General features: G+C 45.2%; 2 protein-coding genes and 1 non-coding gene across 5 annotated transcripts; all 3 read right to left on the reverse strand.

Moving 5' to 3' along the window:
• Positions 1-2,910: 2,910 nt before the first annotated feature.
• On the reverse strand, positions 2,911-12,741 carry LOC129820039 (glucocorticoid modulatory element-binding protein 1-like). 3 transcript variants are annotated; one of them, XM_055876856.1, is made up of 10 exons: positions 12,387-12,741; positions 11,123-11,282; positions 10,873-10,919; positions 10,669-10,790; positions 10,094-10,197; positions 9,676-9,824; positions 9,223-9,360; positions 7,755-7,892; positions 7,230-7,367; positions 2,911-5,395 (listed from the first exon to the last, which is right to left on the reverse strand). In XM_055876856.1, the coding sequence occupies exons 2-10, from the start codon at positions 11,251-11,253 to the stop codon at positions 4,395-4,397; spliced, it is 1,968 nt and encodes a 655-aa protein (XP_055732831.1). In that variant the 5' UTR covers positions 11,254-11,282; positions 12,387-12,741; the 3' UTR covers positions 2,911-4,394. The 3 variants fall into 3 exon arrangements, with proteins under 3 accessions (XP_055732831.1, XP_055732829.1, XP_055732828.1); XM_055876854.1 differs by lacking the exon at positions 12,387-12,741 and adding an exon at positions 12,311-12,382 and having other exon boundaries at positions 10,669-10,787; XM_055876853.1 differs by lacking the exon at positions 12,387-12,741 and adding an exon at positions 12,311-12,382.
• Positions 12,706-12,841, reverse strand: LOC129820418 (U11 spliceosomal RNA). Its single transcript, XR_008754217.1, has one exon. It is a non-coding gene; the product is annotated as a U11 spliceosomal RNA (small nuclear RNA).
• Positions 12,842-13,945: 1,104 nt separating this feature from the next.
• On the reverse strand, positions 13,946-19,376 carry LOC129820041 (ras-related protein Rab-39B-like). Its single transcript, XM_055876857.1, has 2 exons — positions 19,020-19,376; positions 13,946-17,926 (listed from the first exon to the last, which is right to left on the reverse strand). Exons 1-2 carry the CDS (start codon positions 19,232-19,234, stop codon positions 17,491-17,493), a joined length of 651 nt encoding a protein of 216 aa, XP_055732832.1. The 5' UTR covers positions 19,235-19,376; the 3' UTR covers positions 13,946-17,490.
• Positions 19,377-20,569: the final 1,193 nt, after the last annotated feature.

Here is a 20,569-nt window from a genome sequence, read left to right on the forward strand (position 1 = left end):
ACCACCACACCCACATCAATCACCACACCAACCACCACACCACTATCAACAACCCACAACCACCACACCCACCACCACATCAATACCAACCACCACACCCACACCAACCACCACACCACTACCAACCACCACACAAACCACCACACCACTAAGACCACTGCCAACCAGCACACCACTACACTCACACCAACAAACACTACCAATTACCACTACCAACCACCACACCACTACCAACCACCACACCACTACCAACCACCGCCAAACACCACACCACTGCCAACCACCACACTACTACCAAACACCACACCCACACCAATCACCACACCAACCACCACACCACTATCAACAACCCCCAACCACCACACCCACACCAACCACCACATCACTACCAACCACAACACCCACACCAACCACCAAACCACTACCAACCACCACACAAACCACCACACCACTAAGACCACTGCCAAACACCACACCACTGCCAACCAACACACCCACACCACTACCAACCACCGCCAAACACCACACCACTGCCAACCACCACACCCACACACCACTACCAACCACCACACCCACACAACTACCAACCCCCACACCACTACCATCCACCGCCAAACACCACACCACTGCCAACCACCACACCATTACCAACCACCACACCCACACCAACCATGACACCCACACCAACCACCACACCACTACCAACCACCACATCCACACCAACCACCACTACCAACCGCCACACCCACTACCAACCACCACTAAGACCACTGCCACACACCATACCACCGCCAACCACAACACCCACACCAACCACCACACCACTACCAACCCCCGCCAAACACCACACTACTACCAACCACCACACCACTAAGACCACCACACCCACACCACTATCAACCACCACACCACTACCAACCACTGCCAACCACCACACCACTACCAACTACCATACCCACACCAACCAAGACACCCACACCAACCACATCACCACTACCAACCACCACATCCACACCCACACAACTACCAACCACCACTACCCACCACCACACCCACACCAACCACCACTACCCACTGCCACACCCACACCAACCACCACACCACTACCAACCGCCACACCCACACCAACCACCACACAACTACCAACCACCACACCACACCACTGCCAACCACCACACCACTATCAACCACCACACCACTACCAACCGCCACACCCACACCAACCACCACTAAGACCACTGCCACACACCATACCACCGCCAACCACCACACCCACACCACTACCAACCACAACACCCACACCAACCACCACACCCACACCACTACCAACCATCACACCACTACCAACCACCGCCAAACACCACACAACTGCCAACCACCACACCCTTACCAACCACCACACCCACACCACTACCAACCACCACATCCACACCAACCACCACTACCAACCACCAACCCACTACCAACCACCACTAAGACCACTGCCACACACCATACCACCGCCAACCACCACACCACTACCAACAACCACACCACTACCAACAACCGCCAAACACCACTACCAACCACCACACCACTACCAACCACAACACCCACACCAACCACCACACCACTATCAACCACCACACCACTACCAACCACTGCCAACCACCACACCACTGCCAACCACCACAACACTACCAACTACCATACCCACACCAACCAAGACACCCACACCAACCACATCACCACTACCAACCACCACATCCACGCCCACACCAACCGCCACACCACTACCAACCACCACACCCACACCAACCACCACTACCAACTGCCACACCCACACCAACCACCACTACCAACTGCCACACCCACACCAACCACCACACCACTACCAACCACCACTACCAACCACCAACAACCACCACCATACCCACACCAACCAACAACCACACCACTACCAACCTCCATACCCACACCAACCACCACACCACTACCAACCACCAACAACCACCACCATACCCACACCAACCAACAACCACACCACTACCAACCTCCATACCCACACCAACCACCACACCACTACCAACCACCGCCAAATACCACACCACTGCCAACCACCACACCGCTACCAACCACCACACCACTATCAACCACCACCAACTGCCACACCAACCACGACACCCACACCAACCACCACACCGCTACCAACCACCACATCCACACCAACCATCACTACCAACTGCCACACCCACACCAACCACCACACCACTACCAACCACCACACCAATCACCACACCCACACCAACCACCACACCACTACCAACCACAACACCCACACCAACCGCCACAACACTACCAACCACCACACCCACCACCAACCACCACACCACTACACCACTACCAACCACCACACCAACCACCACTGAACTAACAACCACCACCAAACACCACACCACTGCCAACCACCACACCACTACCAACCACCACACCCACACCAATCACCACACCAACCACCACACCCACACCACTACCAACCACCACACCCACAACCACACCACTACCAACCACAACACCCACACCAACCACCACCAACCACAACACCCACACCAACCACCACCAACCACAACACCACTACCAACCACCACACCACTTAGACCACTGCCAAACAACACACCACTGCCAACCACCACACCAATCACCACTACCAACCATCGCACCAACCACCACACCCACACCACAACCAACCACCACACCACTACCAACCACCACATCCACTACCAACCACCAAACCCACACCCACACCAACCACCACACCACTATCAACCACCACACCACTACACCACTACCAACCACCACACCACTACCAACCACCACACCACTACTAACCACCACACCCACACCACTACCAACCACCACACCACTACCAACCACCAATATTAATTTTAATATTAAAACACATTACAAAGTCATTATGGAAATAACCTGTTTACTCAAGGCTTGAAAAGTTAACTATAGAACAGGCCATTACAGATATATTAGTTAACTATAAATACCCTGCAAGTTTGTTCACATTCATTGACCAAAATAATTGAATGGATTTATTAATTTCTGTCTCAACACCGCACTTCTGTGTCTGAAAGCGATCAGGATAATGGAACTCTGCATGTTATTATGAGTAAAGAAAACAAAGTAATAACTTTTGTTATTTGTTCTAGGCTGGGCAGCGGTTTGGGTAAAGGTGTAATGAATGCCGTATGTATACCCCCTTCCTAAAGTGTTAACAGCATTTTGTTCAGCTTGACATTAGAGACCCTGTTATTCTACTTTGACTTACATAAATAACCATCTTAGTCATACTTTAACTTTAGGTCCATTTCTGTCTATTAAACATGTGAGGCAAAATAACCACACACTAAACATCATAAACAGAGAAAGAAATTGCAATGGAGAGAAATGTGTTGTTCTCTATGGAACTTGCATATACAGTACCAGTCAAAGGTTTGATTATGATTCCATATGTGTTATTTCATAGTTTTGATGTCTTCACTATTATTCTAGAATCTCAAATATATTTTGATTTGTTTAACACTTTTTTGGTTAATACATGATTCCATATGTGTTATTTCAAAGTTTTGATGTCTTCACTATTATTCTCTAATGTAGAAAATAGTAAAAAAATAAAGAAAAACCCTTGAATGAGTAGGTGTGTCCAAACTTTTGACTGATACTGTACATCTACTGCATTTCTCACCATACAGACAATCACGTGAAAAATTATGCAAATCTTGAAAATAAAAGGCTTCCAGTGAAGAGTACAATAAGTGTCGATTCACAGAACTGACAACAGTGAGCTCAACAAATTATCTTTGTTTTGTTTTACAAAAACTGCAGAAAAGACTTCATCCCAAAAGCTGCACAGCGGAGGAGTGGTATGCTTTCTATTTAATGAAAAAAATATAGAGCAGACTTTATTGTTTTAGAACTGTTGCTGTCATCCCACAGTAGACCTCTAGCCACACACACACACCAAAAGGGTAACACACATGTTACAAAACAAACAACATCAGATACCGTGCCTGGCTGCGTTGTCATTTTGATACCTAGCTGCTAAGGTATCAAAATACCTAGCTGCTAAGGACCACAGCTTAAGAAGGCTAGGTCTTTGGCAGCTCTCTGTGTAAATAGCATACTCCAAACACTTACTCACACCACAAGTATGCCTGCATGCTCTTTTATGTTCTATCTATGAGTCCACCCTCTGTATGTGCTGTTTTGCCAGCTCTTATGATCAGTCACAGAGAGTTGGCAAGACAGCACAAACATATCTGGAACCAGGCTAGTCCATCCCTACTGTCTCACATGGCAACATGGAGAGGAGAGGGTATTGTCTCTGTCTGCAGAGCAGAGCTGGGTCATTTAGCCTTGTCCTCTTCCTGAGTCTCCTCCTCGATCACCATTATCCTTAGGCATGAGATCTGCCCGTTAGCATCCAGCTCTACCCCCTCTACCTGGCTCTGCTGCCCAGCTTCGAGAACATCCCCCTGGGCATTCTCTGACTCCCCCTGAACCACCATTCCCTCCCCTCCCTTCCCCTCCTCCGAGACCATGGTCACATCCATCCCACCATGGACGACCATGGCGAAACCCTCCTCCCCAACCTCAGCCTTTCCTTCTTGGGCCAGCTGTAGCTCCATCACCGCCCCCATGGTCTGGTCGCCCGGTGCAGGGTCGATCTCGGTCACGGTCGTTTGTGCCTGGCTCTTGTCCTCTACTCCCTCCACCAATCCCTCCTGTACCATCCCCTCCTGGTGGAGTACCATTGTCCCACTCTCCACAACTTGGCCCATGGGCTGCTCAACCATCATCTCCCCACTGACGGTCACCTCTCCCTGGGTGAGTTGGACCAGCTCCAAGGGACTCATCATGGTTCCTCCCAGCTGACTTGGGTCCTGGAGGGTGGTGCCCACCAGCGTCAGCCCTTGGGACGGTTGGAGGGTCAGGGTCTCTGTCTTGCCGTCGGCCCCAACCATGGTGGTGATGTATTGGGTGAAGGTCTGGGCGCCAGCGGGTAGGGTGTGGAGGGTCACCGTGTTGTTCTGTTGACCCAGCGTGGCCATGGAGAGGCCTGACAGGCCAGACAAGCCGGACAGGGAGAAGGGCTGGCCCATGGAAGAGAATGAAATGGGGGAAAGTACAGTGAACTGCTGGGGCTGCAGGGTGGCTGTCTGGGGCTGGTAGAGGGAAGAGGAGAGGAGGGTGGTGGAGGCTGGCCGCTGCAAGCGAGGTCGTTTGGCCTTGGGCTTAGTGGGTTTGCCTCCTGGGGTGTGACTGATGTTGTTGTGGGGCTGGGGGTGGCAGAGCTGAGCTCTGAAGTGCTGCTGTCGTCTCTGTTCCTCCAGCTGCAGCTCCAGGTCTGTGGAGATCAGTCAGAGGTCAGAAATTACTCAGGTGGTGCCCTACAGTAATCAACCGTATCAATTAGCAAGTTTGAGGCAAGATCCAAAACAGGTCCATCTTTGCTTTGAATGTAGACTTGGCTTTTTTGTTTCCTGACCATTGACATTAAATAATATGACTAAAATGGAAATGATCCGGAACAAAACATCATAGGAATATTTATATAGACTGCTCAAAAAAATAAAGGGAACACTTAAACAACACAATGTAACTCCAAGTCAATCACACTTCTGTGAAATCAAACTGTCCACTTAGGAAGCAACACTGATTGACAATACATTTCACATGCTGTTGTGCAAATGTAATAGACAAAAGGTGGAAATTATAGGCAATTAGCAAGACACCCCCAATAAAGGAGTGATTCTGCAGGTGGTGACCACAGACCACTTCTCAGTTCCTATGCTTCCTGGATGATGTTTTGGTCACTTTTGAATGCTGGCGGTGCTCTCACTCTAGTGGTAGCATGAGACGGAGTCTACAACCCACACAAGTGGCTCAGGTAGTGCAGCTCATCCAGGATGGCACATCAATGCGAGCTGTGGCAAGAAGGTTTGCTGTGTCTGTCAGCGTAGTGTCCAGAGCATGGAGGCGTTACCAGGAGACAGGCCAGTACATCAGGAGACATGGAGGAGGCCGTAGGAGGGCAACAACCCAGCAGCAGGACCGCTACCTCCGCCTTTGAGCAGGAGGAGCACTGCCAGAGCCCTGCAAAATGACCTCCAGCAGGCCACAAATGTGCATGTGTCAGCATATGGTCTCACAAGGGCTCTGAGGATCTCATCTCGGTACCTAATGGCAGTCAAGCTACCTCTGGCGAGCACATGGAGGGCTGTACGACCCCACAAAGAAATGCCACCCCACACCATGACTGACCCACCGCCAAACCGGTCATGCTGGAGGATGTTGCAGGCAGCAGAACGTTCTCCACAGCTTCTCCAGACTCTGTCACGTCTGTCACATGTGCTCATGTGCTCAGTGCTAACCTGCTTTCATCTGTGAAGAGCACAGGGCGCCAGTGGCGAATTTGCCAATCTTGGTGTTCTCTGGCAAATGCCAAACGTCCTGCACGGTGTTGGGCTGTAAGCACAAACCCCACTTGTGGACGTCGGGCCCTCATACCACCCTCATGGAGTCTGTTTCTGACCGTTTGAGCAGACACATGCACATTTGTGGCCTGCTGGAGGTCATTTTGCAGGGCTCTGGCAGTGCTCCTCCTGCTCAAAGGCGGAGGTAGCGGTCCTGCTGCTGGGTTGTTGCCCTCCTACGGCCTCCTCCACGTCTCCTGATGTACTGGCCTGTCTCCTGGTAGCGCCTCCATGCTCTGGACACTACGCTGACAGACACAGCAAACCTTCTTGCCACAGCTCGCATTGATGTGCCATCCTGGATGAGCTGCACTACCTGAGCCACTTGTGTGGGTTGTAGACTCCGTCTCATGCTACCACTAGAGTGAGAGCACCGCCAGCATTCAAAAGTGACCAAAACATCAGCCAGGAAGCATAGGAACTGCGAAGTGGTCTGTGGTCACCACCTGCAGAATCACTCCTTTATTGGGGGTGTCTTGCTAATTGCCTATAATTTCCACATTTTGTCTATTCCATTTGCACAACAGCATGTGAAATTTATTGTCAATCAGTGTTGCTTCCTAAGTGGACAGTTTGATTTCACAGAAGTGTGATTGACTTGGAGTTACATTGTGTTGTTTAAGTGTTCCCTTTATTTTTTTGAGCAGTGTACATATCTCAATCTCCCTTCCTCTGCCTGAAGTTTCTGAATTAAACATTACTCACTGGTCAGTGTGCTAATGACCTGCTCCTCTCCAGGGTCAGTCTGTTCTCTCCTTACGTTCAGGATGTGTTTGACCGAGTCCAGCAGGCCAAACACCTGGGCCAGGTTACTCAACACTGCCACCTCTACCAGACAGGAATCTGAGATCCATCAGTGGGCAACCAATCACACGGTCAGTAACAACACATCCATCAACCCATCACAGGGTCACTTACAACACATCCATCCATCCCCCCCCTCACTCCCTCATATCATCTGTAACAACACATCCATCAGTCAATCAATTAATCAAAGCAAAGAAGTGTAAACTTTATTCACTTACTAAAGTAAGACAATTCAACAAGACATAAAACGTGTCCCCTATTTGTGGGGATGCCCCACAAAAGACCCATAATGTAGACTTTACATTATTTAATCCCCAGACTTCATCAACAGAAACCAACATTGCACCTGTGTGACACCATATACCCTTAGAAAGTACCTGTACCCTGTACCCTATTCTCTGTGTCTTAGGTGCCAGTACCCACCCGCGTCCTGCAGGGCAGCCTGCTCGCTGCGTAGCTGCACTCCTCTCAGCATCTCCAACAGCTCTGTCCTGATGTTGTCTACCACCTCCCCCATCAGGCCCACGTCAGCTATGCCTTTCCAGAAGTTCAACGTCTCCTCTGGGGGGAACAAAGGCCACAGCAGAGTTCAAAGTAGTTTCTATGCCATTTGAGTAACGAGGTAGAGAGAGATGAGAAAGACCTTAAGTCAATTACATGTGTCACATACTTTCAAATACTTGAGATGTGGTTGGTTTAGCTTGACCGGCATATAGGATGGGCGGAGTTTGCACTTTGGGGATTATTCCGTTGGTTCCATTTTATCGGTCGAGCTAAACCAATGGCACCCAATAGCAAGTATCTGACATAATGTATTTGACCCAGGTATGAACCTTAGATTGATACAAGACTAATGACCAGAAAACTACAATGAACAAAAATATAAATGCAACATGTAAAGTGTTGGTCCCATGTTTCATGAGCTGAAATAAAAGATCCCAGAAATGTTCCATATGCAAAAATTTCTCTCAAGTTTTGAGCACAAATTTGTTTACATACCTGTTAATGAGCATTTCTCCTTTGCCAAGATAATCCATCCACCTAACAGGTGTGGCATATCAAGAAGCTGATTAAACAGCATAATCATTACACAGGTGCCCTTTGTGCTGGGGACAATAAATGCTGACTGCAGGAATGTCCACCAGAGCTGTTGCCAAATAATTGTATGTTTATTTCTCTACCATAAGCCACCAACATCGTTTTAGAGAATTTGGCAGTACGGCCAACCGGCTTCAAAGCGCAGACCCCTGGTGTGTGCGAGGAGTTTGCTATTGTCAACGTCGTGAACAGAGTGCCCCATGGTGGCGGTGGAGTTATGGTATGGGCAGGCATAAGTTACGAACAACAAACACAATTGTATTTTATCAATGGCAATTTGAATACACAAAAATACTGTGATGAGATCCTGAGGACCATTTTGAGGCATATTTTTAAAAAGGTATATGTGACCAACAGGTGCATAACTGTGTTCTCAGTCATGTGAAATCCATATATTTTTTTTATATATGTAACCTTTATTTAACTAAGCAAGTCAGTTAAGAACAAATTATTATTTTACAATGACGGCCTACCCCGTCCAAACTCTCCCCTAACCCGGACGACACTGGGTGCGATTGTGCGCCGGCCTATGGGACTCCCGATCACAGCCGGTAGTGACGCCTGTAGCACTGAGATGCAGTGTCTTACACCGCTGCGCAACTCGGGAGCCAGATTAGGGCCGAATTGATTTATTTAAACTGACTGATGTCCTCATATGAACTGTAACTCAGTAAAATCAATGAAATTGTTGCATGTCGGATTTATATTTTTGTTCAATATATTTGACATCAGAGTTGTGAGTGCAACTACAGGAAATAGTCACTAGTGGGAGCTGTCTGGGTGAAGAACACACCTGATATCTCACTGGTTTCCTTCTTCTCTGTCTCCATGGCTACAGCCCCTGAACTCCACTCCACTGTTCCGGTCAGAATCTCTGACCGCTCCTCTGTTGTCATGGCAACCTGGCCACCATTACCTATCACCACCTGGGCTACATGTCCAACAGGGGAGAGACATGGTCAGCTACACTACTTACAATATTCAATACACAAAATAACACGGATGATTCTGGGTCTGGATGCTTATTGACTGATACTGTATTCCAAACTTGTGTATATATCCCAATGAAAATGTCAAGTTAATGGACATGTGTACAATATCACCAATTAAAAATAAGTTAAAATGGGAGAAAATAGGATTAAAAGTTTCCTTACAGAAAATAACTGCCTGACAAACTTTTAAATTGTTTTGCCACAGACACCCTGAGATCTTTACAGTCCTCAGTGAGGGGTGGGTCTGGTCTCACCTTGTGAGGAGATGGGTGTGGTGAGTCCGCTGCCATCAGGGGGGAAGCGTGTGTTGTTGATCAGTAGGTCAAACTTGGTACTACGACACGTGTTGGTGCACAGAGTGCTGTGTTCATAGAAGTCTAGCTGCCCCGAGTCCATCATCTTCCTGAAGGAGAGAGATTATTCGATAAAGGACAAGAGTGAGGAAAGACAGAGGGAAGAGAAGGGACCCATCATCTACATCAATCACCTCAGGTTGATTTTCCACTCAGACCTGGGATCCTAACTGGCAACCCTCCAGTTTCTGGTCCACCTCTCTAAATTCAAACTACCTCTAGATTATGTCTATCAATCAAATGATCTCAGATCTCTACACAGGTGCTTAGGGGCTAGAGTCTAGCGGTTGATTTGGGACTGGTCGACTCTACTACTCACCTGAGCATGACCCCTCCCATCCGGATAGCTCTTTTCCAGTCCTTCAGTGTAGCCTTCCCAGACATGCGGACAAACTGCTTGGGACTGATCAGTTGGTCTTCATACTGTATGGGGCAGAGGTTATTGGGAGAGAGTTTAGAAAGGAACCATACCTGTTCACTGGGATTACAAACATATACCTACACCACCTTATTAGAAAGGAGACAGCAAAGAACCAACTGGCCAATGAGAAACATTCAACCGATGTCTAAGGCATTGTTAAAGCAAACAACTGGTCCTGTATGGCTCAGTTGTTAGAGCATGGTGTTAGCAATGCCAGGGTTGTGGGTTCGATTCCTGGGGCCACTCATAAGTAAAATGTAAGCACACATGACTAAGTGGCTTTGGATGAAAACGTCTGCTAAATGGCATATATTAAATGGCATGTGACAATCTCTTCTGCTGACATTGTACAAACAGGATTATAAGTATATCAATAGCTGGCAGGCTGAGCTGTTCCTTCTCTGCATACTAACATTTGAAAAACTTGATGATTTGATTTCTGTAGAAAATACAATGACCATGACAATACTAACCTTGACACATTTGACGTTTATTCCAGGACAGACAAACTTCTTGACCAGCAGCACAGCTTTACACTCTCCACATGTGATGGGATAACCCAGCTCTACCTCCTCCCCATCAACTGTGGCTTCTTCTGAAGGAATATTTTTGATGATATACTTTGTTTGTGTTTATTTATGTGTGTGTTTATTTATATATGTGTATATGTTCCTTACCTGGGTATGCCTCCACAGCTGTGTCTGTCTCTCCTGACTCATCCATACTGCAAGGGAAAGTGAAACACAACAAATGAAAATGTTGGCAAAAAACAAAGCAGGGTCTGACTATGTTAGCTCACTAACCTAAAGCCTGGGCAATTAGCTTGGGGAGCCATCATGTGAGCATGGTTCACCGAACCAACTCTGTTACACTAGTCTTGTCCCCTTTTCCCCTATCAGGCCCAAGTAAACATCAGTCTGTACCTACCCTGCTGTGATTGGTTGTAGCTGGAGGATGACCTGTGTGTTGCTGTCCTCATCATCACCATTCTCTTCATCAGTAGCCTTCACCACCACCAGGTCCCCCATGGAGACCGTTGTCACCTCGGTTTGTGCCATCCTCCCAGTGTAGCCTACCGAAGGCCCAGCTGAGTATAGGGAAGAAGAGCACAATGGTTACAAATAAAGTAGATTAGAATAATGTGTGTGTGTGTGTGTGTGTGTGTGTGTGTGTGTGTGTGTGTGTGTGTGTGTGTGTGTGTGTGTGTGTGTGTGTGTGTGTGTGTGTGTGTGAGAGAGAGACAAAGACTACAGGAGGACAGACTGGACAAGGCAGAATCTGGATAAGATGTTCTTAGGGCAGACCATGCTCGTAAACAGATTCAATTGCCTCAAAGTTTCAGCCAATGACAGTATGGTTTTTCAGCATTTTAATCTCCAAAGTGTTACTCAGTTATTCTGTCATATTTAGAAAAGGGGGCACAACATGGTTAATAGCTAGTTTCCTTTTTTACTGGATCTCTACAAAACTTGCTGTGCATAACTTTTAACTAGTAGCTAGCTATTGTTACACCGGATCTCCAAACTGAAACTAGTGTACTGCACTGCCCATACCCACAGAAACGTTGCGTTAGCTAGCTACTAGTTCAACTTTATGCACAGCAAGTTTTCACTATTTTTCTACTGACAACGTTTCTATGGGTATGGGCAGGGCAGTGCATTAGTTAGTCATAAGATCAGGTCTAACATTGATAGCTAATGCACCATTTGCCCGAATAGCCTACACCAGTGAGGTATATATGAACGGCTTACGCCCATGCAATGACAATGTACTATCTTGCTAGCAAGGTGGCGGCTTGTAACTAGCAAGATGGCTAGGCTAACTAAAATAATAGACTCTGGGCAGAGGTTTGGAGCTTAAGCAACCTAAGGCTGAGTTGTTACTAGCCACCTTGGATATTTACATAGTGACGGCGGTTACGTGACGCTTTTTTCTGAACAAGCGTGCGCCCGTTCGTTCAACTTTTTCCTTTTCTCCGCTCTCAAAATTACGTCCCTGTGCGGCAGCACGTACACGAAAATAACAACGCGGCGACGGCGTTGCCCCGCCATTCGGAGCGAGCCCGGGGTGTTGCCCCTTTACAAATACCAAACTCTACGTGGAGATAGACATTACCTAGCATATAAATCAGTTCGCCTTTATAACCCGAATAAACCTAAAATTGCAAAGCCATCGTTCTGAATTTCCTTACCGTTTTTACGAAGTCGAATACATCCCTACAAGCTGCTGGGCATGCGCACTTCGTGCAGTTACACTTCCTGAGATATAGCGCGGCTCGCCAGTCATGCATGCTGCTTCCCCAAAAATAGGTCAAACATAAAACACAAGCCTGTTGACAATCAGTCGCTGTAAAAAAAAAATTTGACAGCAATCATCACTTATTTCACTGACGTTCGGGTTACGACCTGCTTTAGCAATTGAATATTTAATTTTGTGGACCAGTGACACAGGCCTGTCTGTTCGTACAGGCGCCGCACAACAATTGATCTCGACTTTATTGTACAACATATTGGGGCGCAAAGATTCACGATCATTCGCAACCCCAGAAGGTAAAAATTATGCTTCCGAAATCTCTTGATATAGATTCCGCAGGAAAGGTGGAGTAACACTACCTTCCCTGTGCTATACATAGCAGAAACCCTTTTTACGTTAAAACTCACAGTTCTACAATCTGGTCTCGGAACACAGGGACTTCAGTCAGGGTAGAGAATATAATTACCTTTATTTTACGAAACATGTTATGTTTGTGATTTTCAGTTGGGTTAAGCATTTAAACCATATATTAGATGACAAAACAAGAGATATCATTGAATCAAACAGAATTAATTGAATTTTTCTGTAATTTTTCCTGCCGCAAAGCATCATGGGATAAATAGGCTGACCTTGCAATTTTATATCAAATCGACACTACCACCGACCCTCTTACGTCCCATTCCTCCTGAAGTGTGTACTTGTTCACGACTCCCCCGCAAATGTACAAATATTGGATCGGTGTACTGGCGTTTCCATCCATATACCATTCATTTATTTTCAAATCCATGAAGGGAACAAATGCACACTTCAGAAGAAATGTGAGATTGTTTGGACACACCTCTAGGGGTTAATCATTCCGGAATGGGCAACTTTGATTGGGGTCAACAAAAAAAACGGATCTCATCAGTTTATTTAATTGTATTATTATTGGTCCGCGGATTGCCCATCCCTGATCTAGACCAATCTAGACTCGGTACCAGGCACAAATCCATGCTCAGTAGGCTTACAAAATACCTTTACTGTCACTTTCATAAAATAATTAACTTTAAAAAGATATGATCATATAAATGCATCAAGTCTTTCTTTAATTTAACATAACGTTTATTTTATCTTTCACCACATATCAAATAATCACACATTTTGACAGCTTACAAAACCATATGATACAGCTCAGCTAAACTAAATGTACATTAGAAATTGCACAGAGTGATTTGCACTGTCATATTAATGAATTTGCACCTTTAGATTGTGTGTGTCTGCATTTCCTCACTCCAGATGTTTCATTGAGAACCACGGTTGTTTCTACCATAAGTCTATGCATGGTTTCTAAAGGTGAAGCCTGGACAGCAGTGGAGGGTGCAAGTGAAAGCAATATCAGTGAACAGCTTCATTTCCACAAGTGGTATTAATTCGTTATTGTTGTTATTGATTAGTTATACTAATTAACAGTTGTGATTTTCAACAGAGGCTGATGAAAATTAAAACACAACATCACTATTATTACCATACACAGTTTTATGTTTATTAGTTGAAGTTTAGTATTTTATTTGCACTGTGATTCAGCTAAGTAGGTCAGGTATGCAGTTCGGTTGTTACCAAAGGGGGACGCCACAACCCTGGGATGGAGATCGTCAATCATAATATGGCACCATGGACATAATGTTGTTTATTGACTGAATACCCCTTTAACAGTAGAGTACCTTGCCCAGAACATTTAGAATAGAAAATAAATAACATGTATTCCGTCAAGCTGTGAACTGTGATCAGACTTAGTCAGAGGCAAAATAGAGGCATCAACTGCACTGCTGTGATGCTATGTCTAGTTCCAAGCTTGCCAAAAAACAGAATTTGCAAGAAAAATGCATTCGTGATTTGTCATATGTTGTTGTACTATCAAGGACCTGTTGGATACTACAGATTTAAATAGATTGTTTTGTCAATTGATATTCGAGTTACAGTATTATGATATAACTATCATCACAATGAAAATTGCCACTTATTACTTATAATCAACTAAACACTTTCTAAAATATCAATTATTTAGCATTTCTCTGCTCTAAAATCTAAACGTTTCTAGTTCGACTGGCAACGTGTCAAGATCCAAGAACCAAGCTCAATCTCTTCTTTCAAGTCCTTGAGCCTGATTAGGCTGTTGAATATAGCTGGTGCTCCATCTCAGTGACATGGGACTTTCTCCAGATACAACTTTTTCATAGACCATCATCGGCATCATCATCACAGCTTGCTATTTCCTGTTTTCTTCATATCTCATGTAACAATACAACCAATAAGAATCCTTATCAAATTCAGTGATCGGGAATATTCACTGACTGCATTCACTGACAAGCAGCTGTATTACAGCACATATTATCATTATTGTAAGCATTAAAAATACAGCTGTACAAAAGAAACCCTGTTATAAATTACACACAAAGCTGAAAAATGGAAGAGGTACATACCATAAGGAACATGATTTAACATTAACTTCCTTTGTGGATTAGAATGGAAATATTTGCTGCTTTTCAAAAGGAGTTGAATTGCGATGACCAAACAGACAGCAGCCTAGATTATCATACCTCTGAAACCATGTCTGAAAAATATAATTCTCAATTCCCATACATTCCCAGGCAAGACTGTTTTTGTTCATTTAAAGGGCATGTCTCTTCTCCCTAGGCCTCGGGTATTGCCTTCTCTTTGTAGATGTGTCCTTCCTTACCACAACAAGAACATGGATCAATATAGATTGTCATAGATATTAGTTAGCCAACTGATTTAACTTTGAAAGAAATGAGACATGGGTTATGACCTGTGATAACAGAGGTTTAAATAAAGTCTGTGAATGTTCACTAGAGCTGAAAAACTGACCACGGCATAACTATAAACCCGGTTAAACCCATGAGTGTGGGAACAAGTAAACTATGTTTGCATCAGACTTTGTAAAGCAAGAGGCAAAACCATACGGACTGTATGTAGACAAACACATACTGTTGTCAAGAAATTGTTTGCTGAGGCTTAGTAAGTTGTTTGCGAGAATGTATATAAAGTCTTCCAAAAGATTAGTTAGTTAGACATTCCTTTCAATAAGTCAAGTCGCATGACCATGATACAGCCCGTATGCTCCTGGACCTTGCCCAATGACCACTGAAACACAAAACCAACATAGAACACAATACTATAAAGTCACTGTTGCTGAATGCACAATGTCTCTCCTGTCATCTACAGTGTGTGAAGTGTCTGGTGAGGTGTGGTGCTGGTGAGAGGTGGACAAGGTGAGCTGAGGGGAAGGAAGGAAGGAAGGAGGGAGGTAGGAGGGACCAGGCAAAGTGAGCTGTTATCTAGGCCCTGAGCCATGGCTGTACACTCCTATGGTAACACCAGAATCTACAGCCAAGTCTCAGCGCAACTGTTATCTGCACTGGGGTTTGCTGTATAGAGGTAGTAACCAAAGAAAACTAGAGTTATCTTCCTATGCCTCTCTGCAAGTAGAAAGGGCCTATAGTCAGAGCAGTGCAACATTCTGGCTGTCTTGATATCGGAACCATTCTGATGGAGCATGGAAGCCATTAGGGCCGAAATGTCATGTTCTCAACCAGATAATGTAATAATGCCAATAAATTGCTATTATGGCTACAAAAGCCCCATGTGAGCAGTCTTAAAGTCAGCCAATACCTCTCTCCAGTTAAAGGAAAATTGTTTGGTGTGGTTTTCCCCCTTGAAGACCCACTTTGGAAGGTTTGTTTTGTTTTTTAATATGCCATATAGTATACAAATACAAAGAGTGGCTACCAAATGGTTTGTGGCTTCAGCAATGCACGACAAATGATAGATATGTTTTTTTAAATGTTGAAAACATTACTCGTCTGCTCTGAAGTAGGAAGTCCACAACATGATGCAACATGAAAATTATTTGGCTTATGTGCACTTACATAGATTAGTAGTCTACAGGACCATATTGATTAGCAGGGAACGGGGGGTCGTGGTGACACATATAGAGTACAGTCTATTCTCCCTGCCTATTGTCAGTGACCTTTTAACACCAGAGCTAACCATACCGAACATGATGTACAGTCTCAGGGGACTGCAGGCAGAGCAACGACATATGCACACACACACGCACAGCCAAACAGGAGCCAACCAACAACAACGTAATAGGAGTGATGCCAGACCGCAATAATGCATTGTCCGCAAGTCCAGACCTTGCCTGCTTGAGACTCCAGTAACTCCTGCGGCAGCATAGGGCATCCAGGAATGAATAGGATATGTACTGGAATAACTCAAGGCCTGATCTCTCTCATACAGGTGTCTCTGGCTGCAGCCCAATTCTGATCTTTTGCCCAATTATTGGCAAAAGGACTTTTCTCATTGGTCAAATGAACAATAATTGGACAAAATAACAGAATTGTCTGCCTGTGAAAATGCAGCCTCTGTGTCTGCCTTACCTAACTGGGCCCAAAGCGACCCAGGTGATGCTAATTTTTGTACGTTTAGCATGTACATGTATGATGCTTTTCCACTGCAAGGATTTACACTGGTGTTTGACTCAGACTACTAAAGACTCAGACTCTTGTGTTTGTAGAGAAGCTTTTGTCACATCAAGATCTATACACAGGATGTGTATTGTGTACTCCCATCAGAAAACAGGCCCATCCTTACCTCTGTAGGAACTGATACAGAGGGGACTGGCATCCTATCTACACTAAGCATAGGGTGACACGTGGACGCATGACGATGATGTCATAGGACAAGGGCCTCACTTTAGACTGTGGCTTAATTTCGATGGGAAACTGACTAAACTGTGAAACGATGTGAGATACTTGTGGAGATAAGAGAGGGAGAACAACAGTGGAGACACGAGTCGTGTTTATTAGGGCACATATCGGAACACGTTTTCTAAAACGTTTCGCAACGGGAAATAAAAATGTGCGTTTCTTATTGGACAATTCCAAGTAGTCCCTCTCTTTTTCAGTCCGTTTTCTTCCATTTGGTGCCTAATGAAACTGACCATGGATGAGGTCAGGGGTCAGAGATCGAGGCTCAGTCTTTCAGCAGTTGCAGCTCTTCTCCCTTGGCTCCACCTCAATGTCCTCTTCGCCCGGGTACAGGACCCCGGTGGTGAGGCCGCTCTTCACCCCATCCCATCCGTCCCTCGTTGTGATCTCCCCCATCTTCATCAGCTCATAGATGTCCCTGCTGAGCAGCTGGAAGGCCCGGTCCACGTTGCTGTTGCACTTAGCCGACGTCTCCACATAGCGGATCCCCATCTCCGCCGCCAGCTGCTCAGCCTCGTCCCGCGTCACCTTCCGGTCCTTGTTTAGGTCGCTTTTGTGGCCAATCAGAATGTAGACCATGTGGTGCGGCAGAATGTGCTCGCTTACTTCCTTGTGCCATTCCCTCACGTGGTCGAAGGTCTTGCGATTGGTCAGGTCGAACACGAGGAGCCCGCCCACTGAGTTACGGTAGTAGGAAGTAGTGATGGACCTGGAAGATGGAGTAGGAGATGTTACAATTCAGCTCTGACCCATAGTGAAACGTGAATTTCAACAATGCTGACTTGAATCTCAGTGTAACTCGGAACCAAACTACACTCATAGCATGACAACAGCCATATAGGAGTTGGCGAAACAGCATAACAAGATCCGTGACTCCTTGCAGGTCCAGGGAAAAACATCACTTGTGGCTTACAAAGGAACGATAACAGTACAGACCTGTAGAGACATTTCATTCATGCCACTGAGAATCTATTTTAGGTGTGTACTGTGAACCTCCTAGGGGAAAACAGTCTTTCTTCCATAATATTCTGTCAGAGACATGCAGGTTGGCTTCAAGAGGAAAGGGAGATCTGAGATCAGAGTCTGCAAACACAGTTATAATGATCTTAGAGGAATTGTATCTGAGACTTCAGGCATCAGTGGGGAATGAATTATGTTGTTTACATGTTTTTTTCAACTACAATATACTGGCTCCTGGATGGCTACTGTATATGTCTGGGCATTGCAGACTAGGCTTCAACGAGGCACATTACAACATGCATGTAGAGAGAGAGAGAGACATGCCTGCGGATTTACAGGCCATCTCAGCAGCAACAAACGACACTTACAGAATAACTGGATTTGAGTGTACTCCATCCAAAGACAAAACCTTCTTATCATTGTATTATAAAGGGATATTTAATTTGTGTATTACACAAAACAATATCAAGGCGAGGTTGTTGCCCATCATCCGTGAATGAATGTAACTGATGATGCGCCACAGTTTGGTGACTGTTTTTATGATGGAGATTGGAGTAAGGGGCCTCCGTTATTACAGTCATAGGGTAAAACATGACTGACGATGACTGACCTCGTTTCTCTAGAGAGAATAGAGAGACAATAAAAACGAATATTTTTCTCCACTGTTATTCACCAAAAATTGTAAACCGATCACAATAGATATCGTGAGGGTTTGTGCGTGTTACTTATTTGATACAATTCGGTTAATTTATACTGATGGAAATAATGAATTACATGATCTTGTCAACAGATTATCGATAACAGATATAGGCCTAGGATAACATTTATTGTCTACATCTCACCTGAATCGTTCCTGTCCAGCCGTGTCCCACAGTTGAAGCTTGATTTTAATCCCTTGCTCAATGTCTAACGAACGGGTATAAAAATCCACACCGACCGTTGGATCCGCTACATCGCTGTAAATTCCATCTGTAAACCGCTTCAGCAAAGACGATTTCCCTACGGTCGAGTCTCCGAGCAAAATTATCCTGAACTGATATTGCCACAAAATATCCATGACATGGCTAGAGAGAGACCCACAATGGTGGTGGTTCTGAAACAAAGCTGCGCAGCACGTTTTGTTTACAAAGCCAGTGACTGCTGCTGCCTATTGCCTTACTGGTCAGACAGAGATGGGAGCGCCAGCGAGCAAAAAGCGATAGTGCTGCAGTCATGTGATAGGCTACCTACCCAGGTCCATGCACGGGCTTTATTATAGGGCCTATTGCTTCAGAACATCACCATAAAAATAATATAACGTCACATTTATGTTATGACAACTCTATAGCTTTATTGTATTGTATTCTAGCCTATGGGCCAAGACCACGAAGCGTAATTTCGATAATGAAAATATGAATTGTACGTGAGGCCTATACAGTGTGAAAATATAGTTAGATAGCAGATGATAAGGCAAGCTGTTATCTGACTCTCAAATTGGTGTGAAATTCAATGGAGCCTATGCCTAGTCCGTCTATAAATTGCTTATTGACTTGACATGGCCATGACGGCATAGCATGAGCTGTAGGCGAAACTATTTCCTGCGCTGTACACGAATTGTGATATGCATTGCATGATATTCTTGTATTTGTTTTGTTATGTCCGTTCGAAAGGCAAATCAATTCTGTCTTTTCAATTAAACTTTAGTCGCAGCAGTCATGGAACTGTCCCTGGTGCTGAAACGTTGAGACCGGTTTTTGGCGTCAGTCAGTGTGTGCGTTTGTTGGGTTGTTGACTTTGCTCAGTTGAAATCTAGTTCTCACTTAGGCTTGCCTAACAGCATTGATTATAGTAATCACTTTCAACACTATTGGCCTACTAAATATATACACCTCGATTGCATAGATGTTCTACTATCACGAGAATTTCTATCTCAATGTTCTAACTGAACTATTTTATATCTCTGTCTAATTCCTTAAGGTTGTAAAGCTCCAGTTCAAATATATAGACAGTCTCAACCTGCAACAGATCAATTCTTTATTCAGAGAGCGCTCTATCTTCAAAATGAGAACACAGTCGTTTTATAGCACACACACAAATAAACTCACATCAGTAGAAACTCCACCTCGCTTTAGGTGGGCTGTATTTTCCCACAGTTCACATACATTGTTTATCACACTTCTGCAACATGTTTCATCATCTTCTGCAAGCCGTTTCTAACAGTTGTTCTCCTCCCTAGGCTGGGGAGGCCTCTTTCCAGTTATTAGTTTCACCGTTATCACAAGTCCACAGTTCAGTTGTCCTTGAATGTCTCAACTATACCCTGCTCATATTGCGAAATAGTAACACAATGGCCTAGTCTTAAAAGGTCTAGTCACACACGTTATTGGATTATGACTCTAACACATTTCATACA

The sequence above is a fragment of the Salvelinus fontinalis genome, chromosome 22 (assembly GCF_029448725.1).
Source record: "Salvelinus fontinalis isolate EN_2023a chromosome 22, ASM2944872v1, whole genome shotgun sequence".
Lineage (NCBI taxonomy): Eukaryota > Metazoa > Chordata > Actinopteri > Salmoniformes > Salmonidae > Salvelinus > Salvelinus fontinalis.

Excerpts from the sequence above, each read along its gene's own strand:
- LOC129820039 (XM_055876853.1), bottom strand. Across the intron at positions 10,920-11,122 it reads CTACAACCAATCACAGCAGG|TATGGATGAGTCAGGAGAGA; the intron begins GTAGGTACAGAC and ends TTTCCCTTGCAG. Across the intron at positions 9,361-9,675 it reads CACACCCATCTCCTCACAAG|CCCAGGTGGTGATAGGTAAT; the intron begins GTGAGACCAGAC and ends TTGGACATGTAG.
- LOC129820041 (XM_055876857.1), bottom strand. The coding sequence starts at position 19,234 with ATGGATATTTTGTGGCAATATCAGTTCAGGATAATTTTGCTCGGAGAC. Across the intron at positions 17,927-19,019 it reads GCTGGACAGGAACGATTCAG|GTCCATCACTACTTCCTACT; the intron begins GTGAGATGTAGA and ends TCCATCTTCCAG.